The sequence below is a fragment of the Scyliorhinus canicula genome, chromosome 1 (genome assembly GCF_902713615.1).
Source record: "Scyliorhinus canicula chromosome 1, sScyCan1.1, whole genome shotgun sequence".
NCBI classification, from domain to species: domain Eukaryota; kingdom Metazoa; phylum Chordata; class Chondrichthyes; order Carcharhiniformes; family Scyliorhinidae; genus Scyliorhinus; species Scyliorhinus canicula.
The window spans coordinates 43,447,990-43,464,221 of record NC_052146.1 but is presented as its reverse complement, the minus strand read 5'-3'; the positions used below and the strand labels follow the sequence as shown (position 1 = coordinate 43,464,221).

The 16,232-nt window shown below is 44.8% G+C and overlaps 1 protein-coding gene across 1 annotated transcript; it reads right to left on the bottom strand.

The window, feature by feature from the left end:
* Positions 1-1,204: 1,204 nt before the first annotated feature.
* si:ch211-110p13.9 (uncharacterized protein LOC562347 homolog) lies at positions 1,205-16,226 on the bottom strand. The gene is made up of 4 exons (XM_038790054.1): positions 15,668-16,226; positions 8,966-9,095; positions 7,632-7,765; positions 1,205-2,681 (listed from the first exon to the last, which is right to left on the bottom strand). The coding sequence occupies exons 1-4, from the start codon at positions 15,788-15,790 to the stop codon at positions 1,797-1,799; spliced, it is 1,272 nt and encodes a 423-aa protein (XP_038645982.1). The 5' UTR covers positions 15,791-16,226; the 3' UTR covers positions 1,205-1,796.
* Between the last annotated feature and the right edge of the window lie 6 nt (positions 16,227-16,232).

Genomic DNA, 16,232 nt, shown 5'->3' with positions numbered 1-16,232 from the left:
TGCTGACTGCTATACATATTCACATTTTGAACAATGGCAGATTCATTTCATTCATGTTAACTTGCTGTGACCTTCATTGAATTGTTTCATTTGCTTTGAGTTAGACTGTAGATGTTTCAAACCTATGCTTTCATTATTGCAAGCTATACACTTTGTAATCTGAAGTTAGACTGTTTGCAGTCTTATGATGGAATTCATTTTTAAATGAATTTTGGCATGGGGTTTAGTAGTTACATCAAAATGGCTAAATCAATGATCCTTTTACCTGTCAGAAATAGCTGGTTCCCTTCAGTAAGGAAAGCAGTTTGAGTGAGAGGAGCAGAGAAAGTGAGATGGCTGATGATCAAGAGGGTAAGAAATAAAAAATACTTATGTACTTTTTAATATTGGTGTGGAAGGAGACAAGAAATAAACATGCCTATATAAATGTTTTTTTGAAATAAATATAGAGTACCCAATTAGAACATAGAACAGTACATCACAGAACAGGCCCTTCGGCCCTCAACGTTGTGCCGAGCAATGATCACCCTACTCAAACCCATAGCAGGGGGCAGCAGGGTATCAGGGGGCAGCAGGGTAGCATGGTGGTTAGCATAAATGCTTCACAGCTCCAGGGTCCCAGGTTCGATTCCCGGCTGGGTCACTGTCTGTGTGGAGTCTGCACGTCCTCCCCCTGTGTGCGTGGGTTTCCTCCGGGTGCTCCGGTTTCCTCCCAGTCCAAAGATGTGCGGGTTAGGTGGATTGGCCATGCTAAATTGCCCGAAGTGTCCTAATAAAAGTAAGGTTAAGGGGGGGTTGTTGGGTTACGGGTATAGGGTGGATACGTGGGTTTGAGTAGGGTGATCATGGCTCGGCACAACATTGAGGGCTGAAGGGCCTGTTCTGTTCTATGTTCTAAATCCACCCTATACCCGTAACCCAACAACCCCCTCCCCCCTCCCTCCCTTAACCTTACTTTTTAGGACACTACGGGCAATTTAGCATGGCCAATCCACCTAACCCGCACATCTTTGGACTTTTTTTTTCCAATTAAGGGGAAATTTAGCGTGGCAAATTCACCTATCTATCCTGTGCATTTTTTTGGGTTATGGGTGAGACCCAAGCAGACATGGGGAGAATGTGCAAACTTCACACGGACAGCGACCCAGGGCACCTATGTAAATGTAAGGAGAAAATTTAAGAAGTAATTCATGCATACATGGTCTCTTTTCACACAATGTAGTTTAATGGATCAATAGTTTAATATCAAACTCATTCTTAACAGTCCAAAACTGCGAGGTCCAGATTCAAAATATAAACTTGCCTTCCCCTTCACTGATACAGATCTGTTGTGTGTTTGCAACTTTTTCTATCTTTGTTTCAGGCATTCAGCATGTACAGTATTTTGCTTTTCTCATACTGATAGTCTTGCTGAAGTTGCCCTCCATCCCAGCCCATTCCCAACATACCAAGGGTATGGTAATGACATTTGTGAAATAAAATCTCCAAATATCTGTCGACTTCCAAAACGATTTTTGACTGTTCAAGATTATTCAACTTCTTCAAAAGAGGTGGCATAGGGCATTGCTGCCTCACGGCGCCGAGGACCCATGTCCGATCCCGGCTCCGGGTCACTATCCGTGTGGAGTTTGCACATTCTCCCAGTGTCTGCGTGGGTCTCACCACCACAACCCAAAGATATGCAGGGTAGGTCGATTGGCTGTTCTAAATTGCCCCTTAATTGGAAATTTCACAAGATACCTAAATTGAAGCAGTGGTTTCTAGTTTAAATACAGTCCAAATTCCTACCTAAAATCTTATTTACAGATCAAACTAGAATACAAAACATGAGCTACACCTGTGATAAGATTATGATTTGCAAACTCTAATATAAGCAACACTATAGGATATTCACTTTGACGTTTCCACAAGGCAGAATAATCATCAAGCCCCATCCAGCTTAACAGCAAAACCTTCATCGCTTCAGGAAATAGTTTGTCGACCAATTCCTCAGCAGGTGGTAAATCTGTGATTCTGTCAATGTGAGTTGTTTTAAATTCTTCCACTTGCCTTCTGATAGAGGCATTAGCAGAATAAAACTGATGTCCCAACCAATTACTTACAGTATAAAGCATGTGACTACAATAAATAGAATTAACTCCAGTTTCAGTGGTTTCTGTGTTGATAATGAAGTCTTGAAGATGGGTCAGAAGTTGCAACGTCATATCAGCCAACTTCTCTGCAGATATGCTTTCACTTATTAGGAGTTCTACAAAATCAAGCAACAGTGAAATTGTTTTCTTGTGTTTCTTTTGTATTTGCAATGGTAACATTTTAAACGCCTGATAAACTGATCTAAACTTGATAGATAAAGAATCATAACCCAAAACCTCCACATATGGTGCGTTATCTGCACAAAGTTCTTCAGTTTGTTGTAAAATTCTTTCTTGGAGACAATAGTTATGGTCATCCTGACTAACAACACTGTTGTAAGGAGAATCCAACGGCAAACCAGCTGTCTCAAATACATTATCAGGTACCAGATTAGCACTTTGAATGCTTGAATGTAATGCATTGAAACTTTTGTGGTTCCTCATTTCAGGAATGCAATTTTCAAGTGATTCTTCAGCAAGGTTTTGCAGAATCTTAACATCATATTTTTCATTAAGAATGGGGTCATTTATTCTTGCTTTCCACAAATCCTATCACAAGAAAACAAATATTACTGTCATCCAAAGAATCAGGTAGTCACTTGGTTTAATTGGAACATAAATTGCATTACTTTTTGCAAAACATGCCATAACACTTCCTTTGTTAATACAGTTGAAATAAGGATTTCAGCAATTTGTCACGGCATATGTCATTCATTGGTGGAAACCAAGCTTGTCAAACACCCAGATGCAGGCTGCAAAGCCTCCAAATTTGGCCATCGGAGCTAGTTTTCACAATGCTCAAGAACCTATCAGCAGCAAATGAGGGCGAGAAGAAATCTGTGATTGGAGGAGGAGCAGCATTGGTGGCAATAAGCATGCTGCAGGAAAAGGGTCTTTGGCAAGGTGAGGGAGAGAGAGGAGAGGCTGTCATGCTATGAATGAAGAGGAGGAGGCTGACCGCCGGGACAGGTGGGTGAAAAATCTGACTGCTGGACTGGAATAAGCTGATCGCAATGGTGTGGGTCCGGGAGAGAAGAGACCCGTTGCGCGGGGAGAGAATGTGGGAAAGAAACAGAGTGGGGGCTTGAACATCCGAGTTAATATGGGATTCTGTATATGGCCCACTTGCAGTCTCAGGATTCCCACTCACCCTCACACCAAATACCCAAACAGTGATTCACACAATGGGTGAGTGACCATCAAGAGATAGTGAGTGAGCCAGACAAACAGACTCCTGTCCCTCTCATACTCTAATGGTGATCTTTATTAATCTTTATTAAAGCAAATTAATTGCTTTATTTTTGCTCAGCAAGCTTTGTTTTTTTTAATAAACATTTTATTGAGGTTTTTTTTGGCATTGTAACAGCAGCAATATAAACAATGTACATGAGAATATAAACATAGTGCAAATATCACCTCCCTCCCCAACAGGTCCCACCATTAATTAACCCCCTAATCTACGCTAACCTAACCCGCCCCGCCCCGCCCCGGAAGATTAATTTTCCGTGAAGAAGTCGATGAATGGTTGCCACCTCCGGGTGAACCCTAACGGTGACCCTCTCAAGGCAAACTTGATTTTCTCCAAACAGGGAAAGCAAGCCATGTCCGATAGCCAGGTCTCCGACTTCGGGGGCCTTGAGTCCCCCCAAGCTAATAGTATCCATCTCCGGGCTACCAGGGAAGCAAAGGCCAGAACGTCTGCCTCTTCAGGATTCCCAGATCCTGCGACACCCCATAAATCGTCACCTCTGGACTCAATGCCACCCTTGTTTTTAATACCTTGGACATGACATCAGCAAACCCCTGCCAAAATCCCCTAAGCTTCGGACATGCCCAGAACATGTGGACATGGTTCGCTGGTCCTCCTGCATGTTTTGCACACCTGTCCTCCAACCCAATGAATCTGCTCATCCGGCCCACTGTCATGTGAGCCCGGTGAACGACCTTGAATTGAATCAGGCTGAACCTGGCACAAGTTGCGGTCACGTTGACTCTACTCAACACGTCTGCCCAAAGGTCCTCTTCTATCTCCCGCCAGCTCCTCCTCCCATTTTCACTTCAGCTCCTCGGTCCGTGTCTCCTCTGAGCCCATAGGTTCCTTGTAAATGTCAGAGACACTCCCCTCTCCTACCCATCCTCTGGAAACTACCCTGTCCTGAATCCCCCGTAGCAGCAGGAGTGGGAAGGTTGTTACCTGTCTACGCAGAAAGTCCCGCACCTGCAGGTATCTAAATTTGTTTTCCCCACCAATGCAAACTTCTCCTCCAGCGCCCTCATACTCAGAAAGCTCCCCTCTATAAACAAGTCTCCCATCCTCTCAATCCCCGCTCTCCGCCATATTCGGAACCCCCCCTCCCCCATCCCATCCATAATCCCTGGGGCAAACTGGTGATTATTGTAGATTGGGGACCAGACCAATGCTCCCACATATCTCCTCCATTGCCCCCAGACTCTCAGGGCCGCCACCGCCACGGGATGATGGAGTACCGCACCAGCGGGAACGGCAGCGGCGCAGTTACCAGCCCCAAAACTTGTGCCCTTGCATGAAGCCGCCTTCTATGTTGGCCGCCCAGTAATAATTGCTGAAGTTCGGCAGCGCCCGCCCGCCCTCTCCCCGACTCCGCTCAAGCATTACCCTCCTCACTCGCGGGGACTTGCCGGGGAGATGCCATCTCCCTGGCCCTGCACTCATCCCTGGAGCATCTCAACAACAAGGTCTCTTACGTCAGATTCCTTATTCAATGACTACAGCTCCAGCTTCAACGTCATTATCCCAGCCAAGCTCAGATCCAGACCCCAAAACCTAGGACTTGGGTTCCTCCCTCTGCAACTGGATCCTAGACTTCCTAACCCATAGACCACAATCAGTAAGGATAAACAATAACACCTCCTCCACAATAGTCCTCAATACCGGGGCCCCTCAAGGCTGCGTACTTCGAACCCCGACTATAATCGCTATGCACACACGCCTATGTGGTAAAATGTGGCTCGAACCACTTTAGGTATTGGGGGTGCAGGTGGCTCCAAGTTTGCTGATAACACAACCGTAGTGGGTTGGATCTCAAACGATGAGTCAGAGTACAGGAGGGAGATAGAGAACTTAGTTGCATGGTACAACGACAACAATCTCTCTCACAGTGTCAGCAAAACTAAGGATTGGTCATCGACTTCAGGAAACAGCGTCGTACACATCCTTGTCTGCATTAATGGTGCTAAGGTGGAGATGGTTGACAGCTTCAAATTCCTAGGTGTACACACCACCAACAATCTGTCCTGATCCACCCACATCGATGCTACAAACAAGAACGCACAGCAGCGGCCATAATTCCTGAGGAAACTAATCAAATTCGGCATTTCCATGTTGACTTTTACCGGTTTTTACAGGTCCACCATAGAAAGCATCCTACCTGGCTGCATCACAGCCTGGTATGGCAACTGCCTGGTCCAAGACCGTAAGAAACTACAGAGAACACAGCCCAGTCCATCATGTGAACCCATCTCCTGCAGATTACTACTTTTCTCGGTTCACATGACAATAAAACTAAATCGAAATCCATCAGGCTTGTGAATTCAATTGACGGAGCCGGGCCCAGTCTCAAGCCACCTGCATCCCCAATACCTAAAGTGGTCGCCTGTCGAAACAGCAACCCCCCCAATGTAGCACAGTGATTAGCACTGTTGTTTCACAGCGTCAGGAACCCAGGTTTGATTCCTGGCTTGGGTCACTGTCTGTGTGGAGTCTGCATGTTCTCCCCTTGTCTGCGTGGGTTTGCTCCGGGTACTCCGGTTTCCTCCTGCAAGTCCCAAAAGTCGTGTTTGTTAGGTGAATTGGACATTCAAATTTCTCCCTCAGTGTACTCGAGTAGGCGCCGCAGTGTGCTGACTCGGAGATTTTCACAGTAACTTCATTGCAGTGTCAATGCAAGTCTAAATGTGACACTAATAAAGATTATTATTAAACTAGCTCCCACCCCTGGAAAAGACACCCAAAAATACTCACTTTTCCAGATTCAACAGATAACGTGAAAAAGCCCCGAATCTCCTGTGCAGCCCCATTATATCCCCCACCATTGAATCCGGGTTGGAGATGTACAACAAACAACATCTTATGCTCCGCACACCCCCCCTCACTATCGCCTTCCACTTATCCGAGCACCTCAGCGCAATGGCCAAGGGCTCTATCGCCAGCGCAAACAAGAAGGGAGACATGGGACACCCCTGCCTCATTCCCTATATAACCGAAAGTACCCCAAATTCACCTGATTTGTGCGCACACTTACCTTCGGTTATTAATGACTTTTAATAATGGGTCTCAAAAGAAACATTAACATTGTCAAGTGCTATCGTTTTGTATCACAACATATACATTAATGAAGCAAATAGTGGAAGATCATAATTTTAAATTGAATTACATGAAACATAGAACATATAAGGGCAGCACGGTAGCATGGTGGTTAGCATAAATGCTTCACAGCTCCAGGGTCCCAGGTTCGATTCCCGGCTGGGTCACTGTCTGTGCGGAGTCTGCACGTCCTCCCCGTGTGTGCGTGGGTTTCCTCCCACAGTCCAAAGATGTGCGGGTTAGGTGGATTGGCCAGGCTAAATTGCCCTTAGTGTCCTAAAAAATAAGGTTTTTTTTTCATAGAATTTACAGTGCAGAAGGAGGCCATTCAGCCCATCGAGTCTGCACCGGCTCTTGGAAAGAGCACCCTACCCAAGCCCATACCTCACCCTATCCCAATAACGCAGTAACCCCACCTAACACTAAGGGCAATTTGGACCCTAAGGGCAATTTATCACGGCCAATCCACCTAACCTGCACATCTTTGGGAGGAAACCGGAGCACCCGGAGGAAACCCACGCACACACGGGGAGGATGTGCAGACTCCACACAGTGACCCAAGCCGGAATCGAACCTGGGACCCTGGAGCTGTGAAGCGATTGTGCTATCCACAATGATACCGTTAATGGAGGGTTGTTGGGTTACTGGTATAGGGTGGATACGTGGGCTTGAGTAGGGTGATCATTGCTCGGCACAACATCGAGGGCCGAAGGGCCTGTTCTGTGCTGTACTGTTCTATGTTCTATAACATACAGTGCAGAAGGAGGCCATTCGGCCCATCAAGTCTGCACCGACCCACTTCAGCCCTCACTTCCACCCTATTCCCATAACCCAATAACCCCTCCTAACCTTTTTTGGTCACTAAGGGCAATTTATCATGGCCAATCCACCTAACCTGCACATCTTTGGACTCTGGACTGTGGAAGGAAACCGGAGTACCCGGAGGAAACCCACGCAGACACGGGGAGAAAGTGCAGACTCCGCACAGACAGTGACCCAGCGGGGAATCGAACCTGGGACCCTGGCGTTGTGAAGCCACAGTGCTATCCACTTGTGCTACCCATAAAGCCCATAATGCCAAATAATGCTTTTTGGCCATGATCTAAATAACTGAAAATTATTTTACAATTAACATATCTTTCAAATGCTAATAGTACCTGAAGTACAACAAGGACTTCAAATTGTTGCTCTTTAGTGTACATCTCAAAAGCAACTCGAAACAGTCCCTGAATGCTGTAAAACCACAAATTGTTCACCACAGTAGGTATCTTCAGTCCTTCAAATCGAAATTCTGCAAACAAATATTTTCGGATATCACAAATAGGAGTGAAAGCGAAATGGAGAAGAGCTAATCTAGGAGACGGCTGCAATCTACATTGTGAACCAACTACAGATGGCAAGGGCAGCAAAGGAGGTCACAGCAGAGGCCATCAACAGAAGTAGAGAAGTCACAGAAAGAGCAAAAGCTAGCTGGGGAAATGACGTTTAAAAAAAGGAACAACTGCTTGCGGAATAGCTGATTGCAAATTAAAGGAAGTCATAAGCAACCTATAGCATTATGCTCTGACATATTGAGTACAGTGCTTAGCTCCGGGCACCAAAACAAAGGAAGGTATTGAGGCCCTGGAAATAGTGCAGATAAGGGACAAGTAGCTAATCCATATCGGGAGACTGAATTATGAAAAAAGGCTGGAGACACTTTGATGTTTCAAACATAAAAAGAAACATTTTGAGCCTACCTATTGAAGTACACCAAATAAATCTCAAAAATAATTTGAAATAAAGATGTGTGAGGAGGACAAAGGGCGAAGTTTCAAACTAGTTAAAGCAGATTTTAAGGGGATGTGAGCTTCATTGGCCAGGCCAGCATTTGTTGCCCATCCTTAATTGCCCTTGAGAAGTTGGTGGTGAGCTGCCATCCTTGAACTACTGCAGTCCATGTGGTGTAGGTAAAACCACTATGCTGTTAGGGAGGGAGTTCTAGAATTTTGACCCAGAAACAGTGAAGGAACGACGATAGATTTCCAAGTCAAGATGGTGAGTGACTAGGAGGAACTTTCAGATGGTGGTGTTCCCATGTATCTGCTGCCCTGGTCCTTCTAGATGTTAGTGGTTGAGGGTTTGGAAGGTGCTGCCTCAGGAGCCTTGATTCAGACATGATCAAGGTTTTTTGCATCCTGCAAAGAATGATCACCGTATGCATCGGACTTCCAAATGGAAAAGTAGAGCTGAATACCATGGAATTATTTAAGAAACAAGTAAATGAGAAGCAACGGGAGGCCTTTAGGATCATTCTTTTTGGCCAAACCAGGACTGATGAATGAAGGTGCGCTAAATGATCTTCATCATCCTCAATTATCTTGTGTATATGGAAGATACAACTAGTGAGTTGTCACACCTAAAATAAATATAATTTCCTTCCAGAGATTTGTAAACTCTTTTGAATAGCCCTATAGATTACACTAGATTCAAATGAGAATTAATATAGTACCTGAACTGAAGCTGAGTTTAGTTGCCAATCCTTTCTTTGCAAATTTTGCATGAATTCTTGGATGATTTTCAGTACGGATGCCAGTTTTTGCCACAACATCAGTACCAAGAAAAAGAGGGGTCAAGCACTCCTAAAATGAGGGAAAGAGGAATTTAACAATGTAAGAAATATATTACTAGACATAAAGCCATTGGCCTTATTTTGTTTTGTTTTTTTTAACTTGTTTTTTGTGCACCATATCTCATTCTTACTAACGTAATTGTCAGAATATCTTTCAGGACAATATTTTATTTTAAAATATGGAAAGACATTGCATTATTTGGACACTATTTTTTTTACAAGAAGGTCATAACTTCACCTTTGGTTTGGGAGCAAGACTGCCCTTTCCAAGAAATCATCTGATCAGCTTGGTACTTGAGTGGGGAACAACTGTTTGCACTGCATTAATTTTAACTGATAAGAGAAAAAAATGGTCAAAAAGCAAAGGCTAGTGATTTCCTGTCAATCACATGACAGGGATGAGCGGTCAGTATCCAGCCAGGAATCCTCAAATCTGTGGAACTTGTCTGTCTTTAGGAAGCCCAAGAGGCTGAAACAAGAAGGATTAATCCAACCATATTGTCCTCCAGTGTGAGTGAGTTCACGGGTGTGGGGTGTGGCAGTGAGTGAGTGAGAGTGGGCGGGGTGTGGCAGTGAGTGAGTGAGTGCGTGGCAGAGAGTGAGTGAATGAGCGTGTGTGGCAGTGAGTGTGCGCGGCAGTAAGTGAATGAGGATGTGGTGGGTGTGGCAGAGTGAGAGTGAGTGTGTGTGGCAAGAATGTGTGCGGGTGGCATATAGGATATGTGTGTGGGTGGGCGTGGCAGATACTGTGTGTGTATGGATGGCAGAGAGTGAGTGAGAGTGTGTGGGTGGCAGAAAGTGAGTGAGCCTTGTGGAGTTTGCACATTATCCCCATGTCTGCATGGGTCTCACCCCCACAACCCAAAGATGTGCAGGGTTGGTGGATTGGCCATGCTAAATTGCCCTTTAATTGGAAAAAAAATGAAGTGGATATTTTAAATTAAAAAAAGTGAGTGGAGAGTGTATGTGGGTGGCAGAGAGTGAGAGGGGGTGTGTGTGGCAGCGAGTGAAGAAGTGTGGTGTGGCAGTGAGTAAGTGTGCGAGGGGTGTGGCAGTGAGTGCAAGATGTGGAAGAGATTGAGTGTGCATGACAGTGAGGGTGTGTGACAGAGAGTGAGTATGTGCAAGGTGTGGCAGAGAGTGAGTGGTTGGGAACAGATGTATGCGTGCAGGAGATGCGATCAGTGGGTGTTTGCAAGAGAGAGAATTGGTGGGAGTGGGAGACTGCATCTGTGAGGGTGAGTGACATGTGCCCAGTTTCTGGATTCTCACTCACTCTTCACATCATTTACCAACACATACACACGCACCCACATACACTGATCCTCTCACCCACTGGTTATTTTTATTATTATTTTCAAAAATGTAACAATTTATTGGCATGGCATTGCTGTACTGCTCAGCAATTAATTATTTTTTTAAAAGCTCAATTTTTGTTTTAAAAAGTTCAGTTTACTTTTGTGCCAAACCTTGACTTTCTGAAATTTGCTCATTGACCCCTCGTGAGAAAATATGCAAATGTGGCCCTGAGCAAAAAGATTGGACAAGCCTGGACTAGATAAACTGTGCACTCCTCCCATCCAGGTTGTAACATAATTCTCTTATGAGCCTTAATAAGCCAATACCTGAGCAAGGTAGGTTTGTCGCTCTCTGATTATCAGCCAACACGAGTCATTGCAAGTTATACTTGGTCTACGAGTAAATAAGAATGAAACTAGGTGACTGCAGTCCCATCCAGCTGGATAACAGTGGAAAGGCATTGGAGGAGGATGCGTGTGGTCAACCGTGGCAAAAGCTAGAAACAGGTTATCATGAGTATTATAATTTAGATGATAGCACTGTGGTTGCTAAACTATTTAAGGAGTTTTTCAACTAAAAAAGTTTTGGGAACCATAGATCTAGGCTGATATTCCAAGTGTACTATCTGAAATGCCACATTTTGGATGATACATTAAACTAAGGCTTAGTCAGCCCTCTCAAGTAGGCATTGTATTATAAGAACACAATGGGCCGAAGAGCCTCTTTCTTTGCTGTAAGATTCTAGGAGAGTCTTCCCTAGTGTCCTGACCAATGTTTATTTTATATAAATTTAGAGTACCCAATTATTTATTTTTCAATTAAGGGGCAATTTAACGTGGCCAATCCACCTAACCTGCACATCTTTTTTGGGTTCTGGGGGTGAAACCCACGCAGACATGGGAAGAATGGGAAAACTCCACACAGTGACCCAGGGCTGGGATTCGAACCTGGGTCCTCAGCACCGCAGTCCCAGTGCTAACCACTGCGCCATGTGCCGCCCCGTGTCCTGACCAATGTTTATCTCAGAATTACAGGGCATCTGATCACTTTCACACTGCTGCTCGAGGGACTTTGTTGTGCGCAATTTGGCTGCTGCGTTTGCGACATAAAAATAGTGACTACACTTCAATTAAGATACTTCATTGGCTGAAAAGTGCGAAGTTATGAAAGGCAAGACTTGCTTTTAACTCTTAATTTTGTTCCTTGGACCTGCAGAGGCGAGATACACTCCCACTCTCCCTCACGTTGAGGGTACAGATGATCAAGATGAACGTGCTACCCAGATTCCTCTTCCTGTTCAGATCTATATCGATCTACATCATCAAGGCCTTCTATAACATAGTTGACAAATTGATCATGCGCGCGGGGTCGGGGGGAGAATCCGAGGATCCCACAAAGAAAAAGTAATAAAGGGGGAGGCCTGGCCCTCCCAAACCTACAATGGTACCACTGCACAGCCACAGCAGAGAGCGAAGGGATGGGTGAAAGAACCAGAAACAGAACGGATGTGGATGGAGGAGAGTTCCTGCATAAGGATGTGCCTCTGTGCTCTCGCCACAACAGCAGTCCCATTTCCGCCAGCCAACACTCAATAAGCCCTGTAGTAGTAGCCACACGCCAGACCTGGAACCAACTGAGACACTTCAGCCTGACCAAAATGTCCACCATGGCCCCCGTCTGCAGCAACCACACGTTCATGCCAGCCACGATGGACACCTCCTTTAAGAGGTGGAGACAGGACAGCGGGACACTGACAGTTAGGGACTTGTACACGGACGACAGACTTGCGACGTTAAAGGAACTGACAGAAAGGTTACAACTGCCCAACGGGAACGAACCGCGACACTTACAAGTAAAAAAACTTTGTCCTCAAGGAGGTACCATCATACATCATACCCACAGACACCAAGACACTTAGCGGAACTGTTCGACCTGGGAAACTTGGATGGGGGGGGGATTTTGATCCAAATCCTATTTGGATTTGTTTATTGTCATGTGTACCGAGGTACAGTGAAAAGTATTTTTCTGCAAGCAGCTCAACAGATCATTAAGTACATGGGACATTAAGTACATGGGAAGAAAAAGGAATAAAAGAAAATACATAATAGGCAACACAAGATATATAATGTAACTACATAAGCACTGGCATCGGATGAAGCATACAGGGTGTTGTGTTAATGAGGTAAGTCAATAAGAGGGTCATTTGGAGTCTGGTGACAGTGTGGAAGAAGCTGTTTTCGAGTCTGTTCGTGCGTGTTCTCAGACTTCTGTATCTCATGGGGAGGGCAGCACGGTGGTGCGGCGGTTAGCACTGCTGCCTCATGGCACCAAGGTCCCAGGTTCGATCCCAGCTCTGGGTCACTGTCCGAGTGGAGTTTGCACATTCTCCCCGTGCTTCCGTGGATTTCACCTCCACAACCCAAAGATGTGCAGGGTAGGTGGATTGGCCATGGTAAATTGCCCCTTAATTGGAAAAAATGAATTGGGCACTCTAAATTTATTTTTTAAAATAAAACAAAAATAGGCTGGGGACTCTGGAGCGAAGCACTGAACAGGGCCAACTCCACATCCACATGTGCAAGGCTAAGCCTAATGCACCTGAAAATGGTACACAGAGCACACCTAACTAGAACCCAAATGAGCAGGTTCTTCTTGGAGGTGGAGGACAAATATGAACTGTGACAAGATGGCCCGGCCAACCACACCCACATGTTCTGGGCATGCCCCAAACCAGTTTGTTTCTGGACGGCCTTCTTTGAAGCAATGTCCAAGGTTGTAGGGATGAAAATATTCAATAAAAATATATTTTTAAAATCTTGTTCCTTGGTATGGCTGAGGGATTTGATGAAGTTCCTGTATTTGGAGAAGGGCAAGTTTATTTTGAGGGGTGCGAGTGAGGGGTTCCACAAATGATGGGGTGTGTTTATATTACATTTTAAAGAGTTGGTTACCATCAGCCTCTGGGGGTTGTTTTGCTTTGTATGCTTAAAATGTTAAAATGGAATTAAAATATATATTTTAAAAGCTCTTAATTTTGTTTTGACCAGTCAATTGTTTAGCCTGGACATTAAATTTATCTATTGCCACAGGGTGCATATGACTCAGGTGAGAATGAGTGGGTTCTTCCAGGGGGTAGCAGATGAGTGTGAGATGTGTGGGTGGGTCCCAGCGAATCACCACACATCTTTTGGGATTGTGAAAAATTGGGAAGATTTTGGGCAGGAGTGTTCGAGGTCTTAGCCAGGATTGTGGAGGAGAAGGTGGACCCGGACCCTTCGGTGGCGATATTTGGAGTTTCAGAGGAGAGGAGGAAGGCCGATGTTGTGGGCTTCGTCTCTCTCTGATTGCACAGTGGCAAATTTTACTGGAGTGGTGGTGGGCATCGCCGCCGGGGGTAACGGCTTGGTTGGGGGACCTGTACGATTTCCTGCACTTGGAGGAGATAAAATATGAGTTATAAGGCTCTGCAGGGGGATTTGAGAAAAGGTGGGGGATGTTTGTGACCGTGTTTGAGGAGCTGTTCATCGCGCGAGGTGGGGGTGTGTGAAAATTTGTAGACTGTATAGTTGATTTTTGGGAAATATGTTTCCCAGGGTGTTTATGTGTTGTATACTGAGGAACAAGATTTTAAAAATATTTTTTATTGAATATTTTCACCCCAACAACCTTGGACATTGCTTCAAAGGCGGCCGTCCAGAACCAAACGGGTTTGGGGCATGCCCAGAACATGTGGGCATGGTTGGCTGGGCCATCTTGTTACAGTTCATATTTGTCCTCCACCTCCAAGAAGAACCTGCTCCTTTGGGTTCTAGTTAGGTGTGCTCCGTGTACCAGAGATAAAATCTGTTTGTTTGTACAAATCTGTTTATTTGTAGTAAAATACATTAAATTTTTAAAAATCTATTGCCAAATAAGATTCTCCCATTTTCTCTTTAAACCACAAAAAAGAAAAAATAGAAACAAACGTTGACTACAGAGGGTGTCCATGATTGGATTTCCATAACAGAACAAACAATTCTGTTTGCATTGCTATAATGCATTCAGTTGTAATGATAACATTTTTTTTTATTCATTGAAGGGATCTAGGCTTCATTGGCATTTATTGCCCATCCCTAATTACCCTCGAGAAGATAGCAGTGAGCTGTCATCTTGCACTGCTGTAACTGAATTGGGAGGAATCAAGAATACAAATCTGATTCACGGACGACAGACTAACAATGTACACCAGCAGTGCTGTTAGGGAGAACGGTTTGACCAAGCGACAGTGAAGAAATTATGATATATTTCCAAGTCAGGATGGGGAACTGTGGGAAATGTCTACGTGATGGCATCCGCAACTCCTATCTTTCTAGATGATAATGGTCCTGGATTGGATACTGTCTAAGGAGCCTTGGTGAGTTCCTGCAGTGCATCTTATAGATAGTACATGCTCCTGCTACTGTACATCGATGCTGGAGGGAGTGACTGTTTGTGCATAGAGTGCCAATCAAGCAGGCTGCTTTGTCCTAGATGGTGTTGAGCTTCTTGAGTGTTTTTGGAGCTGCACTCACCCAGGCCAGGGGAGAGTATTCCATTATGCTCCTGACTTGTGCCTTGTATGTTGGGAACAGACTTTGGGAAGTCAAGAGGGGAGTTATTCACCACAGGATTCATAGCCTGTGGCCTGCTCTTGGTAGGCACAGTATTTATATGGCGAGTCCAGTTTAGTTTCTGGTCAATGGTAACCTCCAAGATGTTGATAGTGGATGATTCAACAATAGCAATACCATTCAATGGCAAGGGACTGCAGTTAGATTCTTTGTTGGAGATGGTCGTTGTCTGACACTTGCGTGGCTCGAATTTAACTTGCCACTTGTCAGCTAAATATTATCCAGGTCTTGCTGCATTTGGGCATTGACTGCTGCATTTGGACATTGACTGCTGCCATAACTTAATAAGGGAACCTTAAAGATTACTGAATCTGATGTTATATCTGTTCTAAGCGTTTGCTATGCACAAAATGCCAAAAAATACCTCAATAAAATTGTTTGTTAAAAAAAAAGGAAATAGCAGCTGTCATCATATCCTCAGGTAAGGAAGTTACAAATCCATACCACACAAGATAATGGACCAAGTGTTGGGAAATGGAATTAGACTAGGAGCTTGATGACCGGCGCAGAAAACGATGGGACGAGGAACCTCGTTCTGTTCTGCAAGACTCTATGACATCTCATCATCGAAAACAGACTTTGGAACTTTATATAAGTAATAAAAACTCAAATTTACTATTTAAATGATACCAACCTCCATCTGAAAATCTTGACATATCTTAATTGAATTGGGAGGACTCAAGAATACAAATCTGATTTTCCTGAAGCCCACACTCCATTCTGGAAAACGTAGGGGGAGATGTTCAACAGGCTCCATATGGTCGCACAGGAGGCACAGAATTACTCAGGTCTCACAATGAAGCTTGTTCCCATTCAGAGAGGCCACAAAACAAAAATAATTCACTGTCGAAATGCGCAACAGGTTGATCAACGACTGGAGAAGATGGCGACTGTCTCCAATATCGTGACTCTTCCTCAGCAAAGTGGCCGCGGCCTAGCAGAACCTCACTCGTTTTTGGCTTGAAAATTTAACTGGTGTTGCAAATGATTTGACCCTCGAAGGTTCCCACAACAATTGGCCTTCATATCGAGCTTTACTGACGCGGCTCCGTCAGTTGAGGCTCCGGTGCTGCATTCGTAATTCGCAGCAACACTTAGCGCCGGTTCACAAGTGGCGCTGATTCACTGATTTAGGCCAAGCTGCTCCCCTCCATCACCATGGAAGCGACGGGTATCACAATCGTTGTGCGCTCTGAACT